The sequence below is a fragment of the Nicotiana attenuata genome, chromosome 3 (assembly GCF_001879085.1).
Source record: "Nicotiana attenuata strain UT chromosome 3, NIATTr2, whole genome shotgun sequence".
Taxonomy (NCBI): Eukaryota; Viridiplantae; Streptophyta; class Magnoliopsida; order Solanales; family Solanaceae; genus Nicotiana; species Nicotiana attenuata.
In genome coordinates this window covers 68,211,842-68,227,545 of record NC_031991.1, presented here as the reverse complement: position 1 = coordinate 68,227,545, position 15,704 = coordinate 68,211,842, and the positions used below count along the sequence as shown (strand labels likewise).

General features: G+C 43.3%; 1 protein-coding gene across 1 annotated transcript; it reads right to left on the bottom strand.

Annotated features, from left to right (window-relative positions):
• On the bottom strand, nucleotides 2,399–3,396 carry LOC109224015. The gene has a single exon (XM_019388549.1). The coding sequence runs from the start codon at nucleotides 3,080–3,082 to the stop codon at nucleotides 2,558–2,560; it is 525 nt and encodes a 174-aa protein (XP_019244094.1). The 5' UTR covers nucleotides 3,083–3,396; the 3' UTR covers nucleotides 2,399–2,557.

Genomic DNA, 15,704 nt, shown 5'->3' with positions numbered 1-15,704 from the left:
GGCGTTAAAACACCTTTAACGTTGGCGGCAGAAGTTCTCGAAAAAAAAGAGTAGGTTATAGGTTGGAGATTTGGAGTTAAAATAGAAAAAAAAAAGGTAAAGGGTAAAATAGAATTGTGGAGTAATAAGTTAGGGCATAATTGAAAAGAAAAATAGGAAACAATCCCACCACACCAAATCGATTGTTTAAAAAAAAGGGACATTTCATTGTTCTGGAACAATGAATTTAGCAATACAATACAACCAATTTTAATGAAATAATCAAAATAAATATTATTTGGGATAACAATACAATACGATACAACGGGTACAACCAACCAAACAAGGAGTAAGATATGGAAACTCGTGGTACTCAAATTATTGCGTTTATTTTTTAAGTTTAGCACTAATCAATGAGCATTTCCTCACGTAAAAATGTCAACTTCAACGCAGTCGTAATAATTTTAACATAAATGTAGGGTCCCCTTAGTATAGTTTTAGGAATATTTTTGTTTTGGACAAAAAGATGGGACAGACTAGATGAGTCATCCTCGTACATTTGCGCAAAGTCATTCACTAATGGCTATCATTAAATAAGATTTATACTGTCTCTAATTAGAAAGAACAGATCAGTATATAAGTAAAGAGAGATAGAGAGAAAAAGATCAAACAGATTTTTTACTCCGTGGTAAACGTAAAATAATTTGCAGTAAAGAGTATGTGACAAAACCATTGATGCAATCATATTGTACCAAATTTATGTTATTATATAAACCCAATATTAATTTTAGGTCTACATTTAATGAAGTCAGCAACATCTACCAGCTAAATCCAACCAGACAAGTTTCATATGGCATCATGACCACACTTTCACTATTTTTAATTTAGATGGTTGGGTTGATGAGGGGAGCCTTGGCGTAACTGTTAAACTTATTGTCATGTGATCAGGAGGTCATGGGGTTCGAATCGTGAAAACAAACTCTTACAAAAATGCAGTAAGGTTGCGTATAATAGACTCTTGTGGTCCAGCCCTTCCCCATACCCCGCATATAGCAATAGCTTAGTGCACCGAACTGCCCTTTTTATCGTTGAGTTGATATCCTACTAACTTGTATTTGTTTATGGAAAAATACTTGACTTCTTTGTGCAAGATGTGTGAATGTGTCAACTTAATAATTGAATACTCAGTAATAAATATATGGATCTCTACTACCACTGCTGAAACGGAGTTACTACAAAAACGTGTTCCATGTTTTTGCACTTGTTGGCCAAACAAGAATTGACACTCTAACTTAAGAAAACTATTCTATGAGACTGACAGTTGAGGATCATTATTGATTTGCTCTTACTGCTGCATAAACACAGGAGCTTTCTCTGTTTCATTTATTTAAAAAGAGGAGGATTAAGGTAGATAGGCAATTAGAGTAAAACTAATAATTTTTTGATAAATTTTCGCAATATATTCTAACTTGCTTTGAATTAAGGCATAATTGTTATTGTTGAATAGTCATTATAACATGCTATAATAGTGAAAAAAAACAATAGATGGAGGACACCTTCCTCATACATCATCACGTTACCAATTATTAGCATCGAAAAGGTAGTTTTATATCCTTAATTTTTAATGAAACAATTGGAGAAGACATTAACTTAAAGCAGAGAAAAGAGTGAATAGCCTTCTTTTTTTTTTTTAACCTTCTTACCCAGTTGTTTCAACCCCCCATTAGTTGCATCACATTACCCCGTCTTCGTATATGATTGTACCCCAAATATTAATGCCATGTAGTCTCATCAGGTGTGAATCTACCTTGCGACCTACGGATTCACGTGAACTCGGTAACTTTTGTCCAAACAGTGTAAATGTGTTCGAAAAATTTAATAAACATCTATAAATGTTTCAATGTGAACCTAATTACTATTGAAAATTTACTCGAGATCGTTGCAGGAATCCATAATCATTAAATCCTGAATCCGTCTTTTAAGTCTCATTACATTCAATTTCCCAGTTTCCATGGCTCTGTGGTATTCCAGTAAGTAGTAACATCAAGTAATCAGCATCAACAACCCCAGCCAACCCGACAAGTTGAATCAGATGGCATCACAACTCTAACTCCAAATTCAGATTGAAAAACCTCGTTTAATGCAGAAAAATTATTACAACTCTAAGATCTCAACTACCGCGTATGAGACAAAAGACTGGCATATTGATTGCAGAGAAAACGTGAACCTTATTGTACCTCGTGACCAAATATGATTTAAACATATTCAACTTAAGCAAAGCCTAGGAAAGAGTTGCGAACCATTCCTGATTCCCTGTAACTTTCATTTTCTTACTGCCACAAATGCAGAAACACAAGTTTTAACTTTTCACTTATCTGATTGCAGAAGGTTTAAAAAAACAAAAAAAACAAAAGAGGCACCTTCGAAAAATAGAGTAAAAAGGGGCACATGATTACATAAATTCATCATTTTTAGCGTTAGATACACAAACTTTTACATAGTACTATCTAGTACTACTAGTACTAAATTATTCATGAAATTTACACAAAATTAGAGTTATCTCGTACAATTAATACATTCATACAACATAACCTTCAACTAGAGTCGGCTTCTCACTTCCTTCGTCTTCCTCCTCCTCTTTCACTTCCTTTTTCTTTCCGCCTTTGCTTCCAATCTCCAACCCCTGCAACCCATCCACACACGATTCACCGCCTTCCGGCAGAGATGGCTCACCGACCAAATCTCCGGTGTTCTCCTCCTCCTTAGCACCGTCTACAACTACCACATCAGTCGTCCCCTCCGGCACTTGACCGCCGCTGCTCTTCTCAGTAATGCATTTTCCTGGATTTTCCTCAATACCCTCAGTGATCCCTATAAGAGCATCCTTAGAATCCTCGATTGAGGATGGAGTCTGCACACACTGCCCTTCGGATTCGTCTTCGTCGTCCGACGCTGAAATTATAGATCGTACGGCAGTGGCGGCTTTAAGAAATGCTTCTTTGATTGATTCGGGTGGCAGTGCACAATCTTCGAGGCCTGCGTCTTCGAGACGAGGAGGTCGGATTTTGTCGAGCAAACTCTCGGATTCCTTTGTTACCTCCATTGTAGGAGAAAAAGCCCTAAGTTTGTTGAATTGGGAAGACTAATGAGAAAATCGATTGTGAGTCGAGAATTGTGGACCAATTTTTGCTTTTGTAGAGGGCGAATCGGTGCGTGTCGCCGTTTTCAAACGGTCGCATGTGTTGATAGAGGACACTATGTGCCTAAACCGACAAATTGTGTCGGTTAAGAGTCCGAGAGCCCGTATATCACGTGACATCCGTAGCCTGAACAATTTTGTTTCGGGAAAATACTACTGCTACTACTTACTTATTCCGAGTTGTAACAAAGTCATGCTAATTTATTAAAATTATGGTGTAAATTAAGAAGAAGAAAAATGCTTATTGTTTAATCAATATAAACCTTATACGAAGAAAATGTGTCATTTTCGTTTTGACAGATGCACTAAGTTGGAACAAATTTTTGCCCTTTTCGTGAAATTGGCCTCAATTTTGCTTCGTGATTATTGTGTTTACACCAACCTCCTTGAGGTTTAGAGCTTGTTTGGATGGTTGCTACGCATCGTTTCATAATGTATCGTATCGTACTGTATTGTATTGTACTGTATTGTTTGATAAATACAATGTTTGGATAGATTGTGTCGTTTGCCATTGTTTCATGATATCACGCACCAGCAATATGAAGAATAAACTTGCAATATTGTAAAGACAAATTATGATACAAGATAAAATTACTATATAAAAAGGTAGGGTAAATGATAAAATAATATGATTTAATAATAATATAGGGCGAGATTGAGAGAAAAAGACAAGATAACGACGCGACCAAACCAAATCGGTCGTTACATAAAGTGGCACATTTCATCGTTATGTAACGACGAATTTTAACGATACGATACAATAAAATTAAAGTAACAATCAAAACAAACATTGTATTTAAAGTAACAATACGATACGATACAATGGGTAACAACCATCCAAACAAGCTGTTACTCTGATTACAAATATCTTTCTTGTATTTTGCAGAATATATCTTATATGACATTTATCTAAAATGAGATTAGTTTTGTGCCATTGGCCATTTCAGTTTTCTACTTTTCCCTGAATTAATATTGATTAAGAAAGCTTGAAATGACTAGAAGTTCAAGGAAAACGTTTGCAAAACTCTACTTGGAATAATGTCTTTAGACAGGATTATTAATTAGTCAAATATAAAAGTTATTTTTTTTACTTCTCCGTATGAATTAGTTTTCAAGAGATATATGTTTATCATTGATAGCTACCCCTAAAACTATTTAGAAAAGTTAAATTATACTTATAAAACTCTTTAAAACAAAAATCACTTATTTGACCAAAAGATGTCAAAACCTTTTTGATTTAAATAATTAATAATAATGATGAGGTCAATCTTAATCAAGCACAATAAAATCTAGATCAAATGATGGAAGGAGTAAGCAAGATGAACGATATAACAAGTCTGTTCAAATCGAATAAATACTCAAAAATGTGAAGACTTAAATGCAGAATCAAACGTAATGAATGCGATTGACTTAGATAGGAGATGATGTTCAGATGATGGTAGGATCCTGAATCCTTCTTATATCGAACAAAGATGTTAAGTTTCAAATCTGTAATCAATGACAAGGTTCTCTTTTGTATTCACTCTGAAATGGTTCTTTTACAAAGTGTTCTTGTCTCCCTCCTCCTTCTTTTTCTCCACTGACTTTCCCTATTTATAAGGGACAAATCTCTTTTGAAACCCTAAAAAGGTACAACATAAAGGATATTCGAAAATCATATCCCTACTGTCTCCTACTAAGCTTACACTACTGCAGACGTCGTGCGTTAACTAACCACTCTTGGTCGCTGCCTTTTATCACAATGACCATGGGAAGCTACACCATGATGACCTCGTTCCTCGTCGTACTCAGTAGTGGTCGTGGTTGTCAAATTTAGACCTATACAGTTAGTCCCTCCGCTTGTCGAGGTTGCGGCCCGGTGCGTCCTTGATAAGCGGACATCGCCTATACCTGCGGAGAAATTTGGCTAGCGAATCATAACGGTTTGGTCAATAACGGAAGAGCAGTGCACTTCATGATATCTTGGATGGTGTGACCTATTGGGAAATGACGTCACTTCCACGTGCGTCATCATTACGCGTCTTTCCGAGACAGAGACTGATGGCTTGTCGCTTTGGTTTTTGTGCCATTGGCAGTCTTCCGCTTCGATTCTGGCGCCACCCAACCTTATAAATAGGTGAAAGGTTTGGTTTTTTCAAAAACTCTTAGCCATCTCCTCTTTGGTGTATGTATTGCTTTCCTTGGTTATTTCTTCTTGTATCTTCAGCTCTGTTTTTGCGATTTCTTCGTTTCCTCTCTTTCATTTATCGTTCTTGGTTTTTCATTTTATCAACACATCTTCTGCCATAGATATGCCTAGAACACACCGATCACACGAGGAGATTTCTGACGCCACCCCGTTATCCATGGCACTTCCTTCTGGTGGTGAAGACACGGCGATAGAGGAAGGGGACAGTTTTCCCACCGTGGAAGAGGTATTACCGAGACACCCCATGTCTAGAAATGATTTTCTTAAAGAACCTGCCCTTACTCCCGCTCCGGTAGTGTTTGAGATTGAGCAGGCTCATATAGATGACCTCCGTACTACGCATAACATTCCCCCTCATGTCGAGATGGTTCCAGCGGGGAGGAACCTCGTGGAGGTCCATAGACCGGGATATTGTGCTTTTTACGTATATACCTTCGTGATCGGTCACTCCTTCCCCCTTCTTCCGTTAGCGGAGGAATTCTGTCGGTTTTATGAGGTCTGCCCGGCGCAGCTTTCTCCGTACACGTACAAGATATTTCTGGTATTGACGAAGTACGCGGAGTTGGCGGGGTGCGAAGTTGGCATTCAGCACCTTTTGCACTTGTTTTCCCCTAGTTCTCACAGGGGTACTATGGTACACTTGAGGCATCGTGGGACCAAGGGGCTGGTGGTCAGAACAGACGACCGGGCAAGCCGCAAATTTTGGCATAAATACTTCTTTGTCAGAACCGAGCACATTGTGTCGGACCCCGCTGGATTCCCTGAGCGGTGGAATTATAATCGTAGGTGTTGGAACTTGTTTACTTTTTTTTTTTTTGTTCAACTTAGTATTTATCTGTAGCTTTCCTTTGCAGTTGTGGGGCATACACCCTATCCCATCGTCGGTTAAAGGGACTGGGTAACCCGTTTACTGCCTTACGCGGTGGAAACTCAAGATTGGCCTACTTTTATAAAACGCTTTGGGCCGAAGGTCCCATCCGGTAAGTGTTTTCCTCTGTGTCGATCTTTGGCTATTCGCCGTTGTTTATTGATACGACTCCTTGTGATGACAGGTCATAGGGCTTCTAGAAGGAGGGCCCCAGTCCCTGCATTTTGTCAGGCCATCGCATCGGCAGGGATGCAATTTACCTTGGAGGAGTCCGTCCGAGGGGGTCGTGCTCAACCGGTACAGGTGAGGGACTCCTCTCGGGATATGGTTGTATGGGATGAGATCTCCTCTCGACCGGTCTATCACCTCGTGGATGAGCCCTCTAATGGGGACGAATCTCTATCAAGAAAAAAGAGGAGGGTAGAACTCGGGAAAGACGTTGTCATTGATGCTGGTAAGAGTAGAACAGGTGCGTCGGAGACGGCACCTGTGCCTGTGGCGGACGCTATCTTGGCAGGGAGGTCCCCCCGGGCTGAAGGAGTATACCAAGGAGGGGGGTATATGCGCTCCGCCGGGGGTGGTGCATCATCTACCGTTGGAGGAGGCGTACACGCCGGGGGCGACGTCTTGGGTTCAGACGTCGACCCAGGAGATGTACGAGAGTTCTTGGAGCGTCACACTCATGTAGAGGTTAGAACGGAGGGTTCTGATCGGCACATAGTCGTCCCTAGGGACCACGACTTATTGTCGAAGTGCGATCAGGTGGCATCGGTGTTTGCCCCTTTATGCGCTACTCCTGAGAGCGCGACACTTAAAGCGATGAGTGATGCAGAGTTGTCACGGAGCGTTTCCAGCATGGCTCTACGGGTAAATGCTTCTCTTTTCTTTTCGTTGTTGGATCTGTTTCGTATCCTTGGCCCATTCTTTTGTTTTAACTTTGTTTTTCATATTAGAACCTCATCATGGAGATCGAGCATAAACGTCGGGAAAGGCGGAGGACGGTTGTCTTTGGGAAGATGTCCTCCAAATATCAGGAGTACCGCACCAAGCATCATGCGATGGCCGACATCTTTACTCAGGATCGCGACTTTCAGTTGTTCCGCGATGGGCTTAAGCAAAGGGAGGATCAATTGGCGCATAAGGTCGAAGAACTGAAGGAATGAGATGAGGACCTTATGAAGGCCATTGCCCATTATAGTGAACTTGAGGCGGCCCTTAAGGTCAGGGAAGATGAGCAAGGGAGTGATTGCCAAAAATGCCGACCTCCAAGTACAGGTGGCCAACTTAACTGTCGATCTTGACAAGAAGGCGGCGGAGATCGTCGACCTTAAAGGTGAGCTGAGTGCTAATGCTGATGGGTTGGCTCACGCCGAAAGGGATAGGGAAACTGCCGTCTCGGAGGCAGTGGCTTTGGAAGAAGCCCTCCGTGTTTGTAGATCAGAACGGGACAAGGAAGTGGAGGCATCTGTGCTTAAGGTGGCGAGATTTGAGGGGCGTATCCGAGATCTGGAGGCGAAATTGTCCGCATTAAATGAACAAATTGCCGCTTTGAAGGCGGAGGACGTACGACGACAGTCGCAGCCTTCTACTTCCCATGCTTCGGCCGACCCTGTCATGCCTCGAGATTTATATGAGCTATGGGTTCATGCCGAAGCCCAGCTTGACGTATATAAGTCTCTTCACGCTGATGGGAAAATATCTAAGGTGGAACTCCGAGAGGTGCATATTAAAGCGCCTGCCGCTCGAGAGGCGTGTGGTTACGACTCTACCACGCCTGGCGGAGACGATGTCGATTTCGACGATGCGAACAAGCTCGCCTTCGACTCTTGGTACAATGAGGAGTATGCCACGGGGGGTGATGTGGCGTAGGGCTTGGCTGGATTTATTTTGCTTTGCCATTTTTGTGGGGGCGTTCTTGAGCCCTTTGTAAAAAAACTATTGTAATATAACAGTTGTAATGGAGTAATTACTTTTTATTGTGTACCTCTGAATTTTTTTCTTATTGTGTTTGTTTATTTGGTGACGTCCTTTGTCGTAGTCGTGCTTATTTCGAGTTGTCGAAATGTTACCTATTGCGTTTCGAGCGATATTGCTCTTATGTCGAATTTTTTCCTTTAGTAATGGCCTTAGCCATAGGGATGTTGCTTTCGAGCTAATGTCGAAGTGTTATCCCGTCGTGTTTCGAGCGATGTCGAATTCATTTCTATGACGATAGCCTTAGCTGTGGGGTGTCATTTCGACCTAATTTTGAAATGTTAACCCGTCGTGGTTCGAATGGTATCGAACTCTTTCGTGGCGATGGCCTTAGCCGTGGGGTGTTATTTTGACTTAATCTCGAAATGTTAACCCGTCGTGGTTCGAGTGGTGTCGAACTCTTCTATGGCGATGATCTTAGCCGTGGGGTGTTATTTCGACGTAATGTCGAAATGTTAACCCATCGTGGTTCGAGTAGTGTCGAACTCTTCTATGGCGATGGCCTTAGCCGTGGGGTGTCATTTCGGCTTAATGACGAAATGTTAACCCGTCGTGGTTCAACTAGTATCGAACTCTTCTATGGCGATGGCCTTAGCCGTGGGGTGTTATTTTGACTTAATGTCGAAATGTTTACCTGTCGTGGTTCGAGTAGTGTCGAACTCTTCTATGGAGATGGCCTTAGCCGTGGGGTGTTATTTTGACTTAATGTCGAAAAGTTAACCTGTCGTGGTTCGAGTAGTGTCGAACTCTTCTATGGCTATGGCCTTAGTTCGCGTATGCCTGTTTCATTCATTCATTGGAGATACTTGTCGATTTCGTACATTCATTGGAGTAATTTCATTCATGCGTTGGAGATACATGTTGGTTTTGTACATTTAACGGAGTAATATCCTCGTATCTAGTCCTTTCATTGCTCGGCCTAGAGATGCTATCGGCAGGCTGGGCGATGAATTATACTTTGAACATTGAGACGTCCCCCTCGTCGCCTCATTAAAAACCTCCCCGAGAAACCCGATTGGGAGAAAACCCGGGTGAGGGAAAAAGACTGCGACTTAGGTGGCGTCATTTCTCAGAAGTGGAAATATCTGAGGTGTGCGATATTCTAGTTATTTTGTAGTAGTTTTCCTTCCATTGTTTCCAATTGGAATGCCACTTTGCTTGCTGCTGCTATGATTTTATATGGCCCGTCCCAGTTTGTTCTCAATATTCCTTAATTTGGGTCTTTTGCTGCCTATGTTTTGGCCTTGAGGACGTAGTCCCCGACTCTGAGTGGTCGTACTTTGGCCTTCTTGTTGTAGTACCTTTTTGCTTGTTGTTTTTGGGCTATCATTCTTATGTGAGCCGTGTCCCTTCGTTCTTCTACCTCGTCCACGTCTTGTATTCTGTTTTCGTCGTTACTCGGTCCACTCTCATTGGAGTACCTCAGGATGGGTTCTCCGACCTCAACGGGTATAACTTCGTCGGTACCGTAGACCAGTGAATACGGCGTCTCACCTGTGCTGGTTTTTGGCATTATGCGGTAGGCCCATAATACCTCTGGTAGCAGTTCCGGCCATAGCCCTTTGGCGTCCTCGAGCTTTTTCTTTAATATATTCAATATTGGTTTGTTGGACGATTCTTCTTGACCGTTGCCAGCGGGGTGATATGGCGTGGAGAGTATCCGCTTGATGTGCCATTTTTCGAAGAACTGAGTCATCTTTTTCCCGATGAACTGAGGTCTATTGTCGCAACTGATTTCTTTGCGGATGCCGAAGCGGCATATGATGTTTTTCCAGACGAACGCGATGGCTTCCTGTTCGCGTATTTGAGCGAACGCACCTGCTTCCACCCATTTGGAAAAGTAGTCAGTTTAAACCAAAAGGAAGTGTATCTTACCTCGCCCTGCTGGGAGGGGTCCGACGATATCCATCCCCCATTTTATAAACGGCCATGGAGAAGTGACGGAGTGCAGGAGTTCGCCCGCCTGGTGTATCATAGGGGCGTATTTCTGGCATTGCTCACATTTCTTGACGTAATCTGCGGCCTCTTTTTTCATAGTGGGCTAGTAGTATCCTGCACGAATAAGACATCTGACGAGGGCCGGTTGCCTGTATGGGCACCGCAGTGGCCCTTATGTACCTCTTCGAGCACACGCCTTGTTTGATTTGGTCCAAGGCATTTGGCCAAAGGACCGTCGAACGTCCTTTTGTAAAGGTCGTGGTTTATGAGGCTGTACCTGGCCGCTTGTATTCGAAGCTTTTTGGCTTCTTTTTTATCTTGTGGGAGTGTTCCCTCCTGAAAATATGATATGACGCGGTTGCGCCAGTCCCAACTTAAATTTACAGAATGTACCTCGACTTGGTCTATTGATGAGTGGAGGAGGGTGACCACGTTCTCCTTGGTGATATTTTTAGCTGCTGCTGCCAGCTTGGAGAGACCGTCTGCTTCGATGTTTTGTGCCCGTGGTATTTGGTCGAGTCGACATTCGTCGAATTCTGGTAACAGCTTGTGCATTTCGGTCTGGTATTTCTATAGCCTCTGCTCTTTGATATGGAAAGTCCCAGTAACTTGGTGTACGACAAGTTGAGAGTCGTAGCGGAGGATGACTCGTCGTGCACCATATTTGATGGCCAATTTTAGTCATGCAATTACGGCCTCATACTCGGCCTCATTGTTAGTCATTTCAGGGAACCGTATGGATTGGCGAATCAATTCGCTCGTTGGGACTTCGAGTACGAGTCTGAATCCAGATCCTAACGCATTGGATGTGCCGTCGGTGTAGAGGACCAAGAGGTCGGGTCACCCAGGGAAGGCGCGAAGCGCTTCTTGCTCGACCTTAGACAGTATTCCCGCGCTAAAGTCAGCGACGAAGTCGGCGAGTACTTATGATTTTATCGCAGTTCGCGGTTGATATGTTATATCGTGCTCGCTTAATTCTATGGCCCATTTGGCCAACCTACCTGACAGCTCGGGTTTGTGCAGGATGCTCCTGAGGGGAAAAGTCGTCACCACCTTTATGGGGTGACACTGAAACTATGGTCTGAGCTTACGTGAAGCTATGACAAATGCCAGAGCCAATTTTTCGACGTGGGGATACCTCGTTTCGGCATCGACTAAAGTTTTGCTGATATAGTAAATTAAAGATTGCGTACCTTTATTTTCACGGACCAAAACCGCGCTCACCGCGACTTCGGAGACGGCTAGGTCGACAAGGAGGCATTCGCCTGGATCTGCCTTGGCGATTAACGGTGGTGAGAACAAGTAGGTTTTTAGTTTTCTCAGGGCGTCGACGCACTCCGAATTCCACTGGAGCCCGTTATCTTTCTTCAGCACACTGAAAAATTTATGACACCTGTCTGACGACCGTGAGATGAACCTCGATAGGGCGGCTATCCGACCTCTCAGTTTTTGTACCTATTTTTGTTGGTTAACATTTTCGGTATTCCTTCGATGGCTTTAATCTGATCTGGGTTGACCTCGATGCCTCTTTGCGATACCAGGAAACCGAGGAATTTGCCCGAGGTTACGCCGAAGGCGCATTTTTCAGGGTTTAGTTTCATGCCGTACTGCCTTAATATGTCGAAGGCTTCCTTTAGATGATCGATATGATCTTCTTTCCTTTTCGACTTAACCAGCATGTCGTCGATGTAGACTTCTATTATTTTTCCGAGTTGGTCTTTGAACATCTTGGTGACCAATCTCTGGTACGTCGCCCCTGCATTCTTTAGTCCGAACGGCATGACCTTATAGCAGTACGTTCCTTGGTGAGTGATGAAAGTGGTTTTCTCCTGGTCTTCTTCCTCCAAGAGGATCTGGTTGTAACCCGAGTAGGCATCTAAGAAGCTTAGCAACTCGTGCCCTGCTGTTGCATCGATGAGCTGGTCGATGTGTGGCAATGGAAAGGAGTCTTTTGGGCATGCCTTGTTTAGGTCTGTGAAATCTACACACATCCGCCACTTTCCATTTTTCTTCTTTACCATGACCACATTGGCGACCCACTGGGGATATTTTGACTCTCGGACGGAGCCATTTGCGAGAAATTTATCGACTTCTTCACTGACGGCTTCGCTGATTGTGGCGTTGAACTTCCTCCTTATTTGTCGCACTAGCGGGTAGAGGGGGTCAACATTCAGTTTGTGCGTGGCGATGTCTTTCGGGATACTTGGCATATCTGCATGGGAGAAGGCAAACAGATCGGCATTGTCAGTTAAGAATTTACGAAACTTACCTGGTTCTGAGAGGTGCCCGATATAAGCCTTTTTTGTGCTGTCATTGCCGTCTAGTAGGATGGGATCAAGATCCTCTATTGTCGACTCGAATGCTTCCACGATGTCGGGGTCCTTGATAATGTCTATCCGTACGTCAAGTTTGGCTCCTGACATCGCTGATTGCTATGCTTCCGCACTTCCCCTTTTAGTTGTTGGGTGTGGGCGCAATCCTGGGTGATGCAATAGCATTCCTGTGCGGTACGTTGTTCGCCTCGGATGCTGAATACCCCCCATGGAGTAGAAAACTTGATTACTTGATAGAGACTGGACGGGACTGCTCGCATGGCGTGTATCCACGGGCGCCCTATGATAGCGTTGTAGGCTATATCTTAGTCCATGACGTGAAACGTCGTTTCCAGGGTGACTTCTCCGGCTAGGACGGGTAGCACTATCTCTCTAGAAGTCCGCTCGATTGCATTATTAAAACCTGTTAGTGTTATGCAACGCGGTATTATTTTATCTTCGAGTATCATCTGTACGAGGATGCGAGGATGGATAATACATGCGCCGCTCCCGTCATCTACCATTATTCTTTTTACATCAGTATCTGCAATACGTAAAGTGATAACAAGAGCATCAGTGAGGGAAAGACAAACCGTCGATATCTGACTTATCGAAGACGATACTATCTTCGAGGTCATTATACCGTTCATGAGTGATCAACCGTTTGAGTTTATGTGTGGTGGTGAACTTTACATGATTGATTGCTGTGTCATCGCCCCCGCCGATGATCATCTATATAGTGCGAGCGGGAGAAGGCAGTTTTGGAGGTCCCTGAGGTTGTTTGCGTCCGCGGGCAAAGTTAGCTCGTCCTCGATCACTCAGCAATTCTTTCAAGTGTCCCTGATTTAGCATTCTCACTACCTCCTACCGCAATCCTATGCAATCTTCGATTTTGTGACCCCTTTCCTGGTGGAATTCGCAGAGAGCGTTCGACTTCCGAGTGCTTGGGTCGGACTTCATCTTTTACGGCCATTGTACCTTTGTACCGAGTTTCTCTAGTGCGTACACTATTTCTGAAGGAAAGACACAAAAATTGTGAGCAGATAGGAGCGGAGGCTGATGCCTTTCTCGGCCGAGACGGGGCCCCGACCGATCTCTTCGACCGTCGTTGCGACGATCTTTCCTTGCTTCAGTTTGAAGTGACGTCAACCGTTGGATCGGACCGTTGAGTTCGTCCTCGTCAGCTCTTACCTCGGCGCAGTAGGCGTTATGGATTTCTTCTCAAGTGGTTGGAGGGTATTTCATGAGCCTGCTTAACAATTTTCTGGTCGCTCTCGACCCGCTCCTGTTTAGTCCGCTCTGGAAGGCTGCTACTGCCGTTCCTTCTAACACATTTGGCAAGCTCATTCTCACCCTGTTGAACCGAGCTAAGAAGTCCCTGAGTCCTTCGTCGTGCATCTGCCTAACAGCAAATATGTCGTTTACTCTGGCTTTTGCCTTTTTGGCTCATGCATAGGCGGTGACAAACTTGTCTGCCATTTCTTCGGACGTTGCTATCGAACGTGCCGGTAGTTGGGAGTACCAGGTCAGGGCTCCCCCTGTTATGGTTTCGCCAAACTTTTTCAGTAGCACCGATGGTACCTATTCTTTCGAAAGATCGTTACCTTTTACGTCTGTGACATAGTGGATGATATGATCTTCTGGATCGGTAGTACCGTCATATATCTTCAGGTATGGTGGCATTTTGAAGGTCTTTAGAATGGCGTAGGTGGTCGCTTCTTCATTGTATGGTTGCTCGATGAATCGACCAACGTCCCGTTTTGGCAACAACTTTGGGGCGCCTGGTATTTTGTCAACCCTCTCTTGGTGTTCCTTCATCTGGTCACAGAGTGCCTTATTCTCATTTTCCATCTCCTCCATTTTCTTTAAAATGGCTGCGAGCGTGTCATTACCTGCGTCAACAGCAATATGAGTGTTACCTGTACGGGGGACATCTCGCTCATCAGCGATCGTCGTGACATCTACATGTGCAATATCTCTGTTATCCCTTTGGGCGGGTTTATCAAGTATGTTGTTCAGAGTAGTTGTTAGCCATTCTTCCAGTAGTCTTCTCACTGTCGGTGGTGCCTCTCCTGTTGTAGATATGGAGGCTTCCTTCTTGCGCAAAGCAGTTACGCTTTCGTGCGGGGGAGGTGAAGCGTCTCCCCTGGGTGTGGTGTTTGGTGTCACGTTTTCGTTATCTTCCCTGCTGTCTTCGTTGATGGTGTTCAGGATGTTGGTTGTGACACCTACTATTGCTTTTAGCCTTGCATATCCTTTCCCTGCCATTGTTAGTTTGTGAAAAGCTAGGAAGAGGTGACTATCCCTTTCTATGATCTAGATGAAACTGAAATCTAAACTGAAGAAATTCCCACAGACGGCGCCAAATTGTTTGACCGAAAGATGTCAAAACCTTTTTGATTAAAATAATTAATAATAATGATGAGGTCAATCTTAATCAAGCACAATAAAATCTAGATCAAATGATGGAAGGAGTAAGCAAGATGAACGATATAACAAGTTTGTTCAAATCGAATAAATGCTCATAAATGTGAAAACTTAAATACAGAATCAAACGTAATGAATGCGATTGACTTAGATAGGAGATGATGTTCAGATGATGGTAGGATCCTGAATCCTTCTTAATATCGAACAAAGATGCTAAGTTTCAAATCTGTAATCAATGAACAAGGTTCTCTTTTGTATTCACTCTGAGATGGTTCTTTTACAAAGTGTTCTTGTCTCCCTCCTCCTTCTTTTTCTCCACTGACTTTCCCTATTTATAAGGGACAAATCTCCTTTGAAACCCTAAAAAGGTACAACATAAAGGATATTCGAAAATCATATCCCTACTGTCTCCTACTAAGCTTACACTACTGCAGACATCGTGCGTTAACTAACCACTCTTGGTCACTGCCTTTTATCACAACGACCATGGGACGCTACACCATGATGACCTCGTTCCTCGTCGTACTTAGTAGTGATCGTGGTTGTCAAATTTGGACCTATACACCACTCAGAATAAAAAAGATAAAAGGCAGATCTGGAACTGCAACACAAATATTCAAGTTGGGCAAGTTTCATGATTCTAGAAAGGAAATTTTACCTCCTATAGCAAAGCTTGATACCTTATTTATTATAAATAAATACCCTTTTAAAAAATTATCTCTTATAGCTATCTTTTAATTTTTATAGCAAAATATCTATTTATGACCACTTCCTACCTTTAAGCCATTAGATACAATGTGTATTATTTTTCTCTCTCCC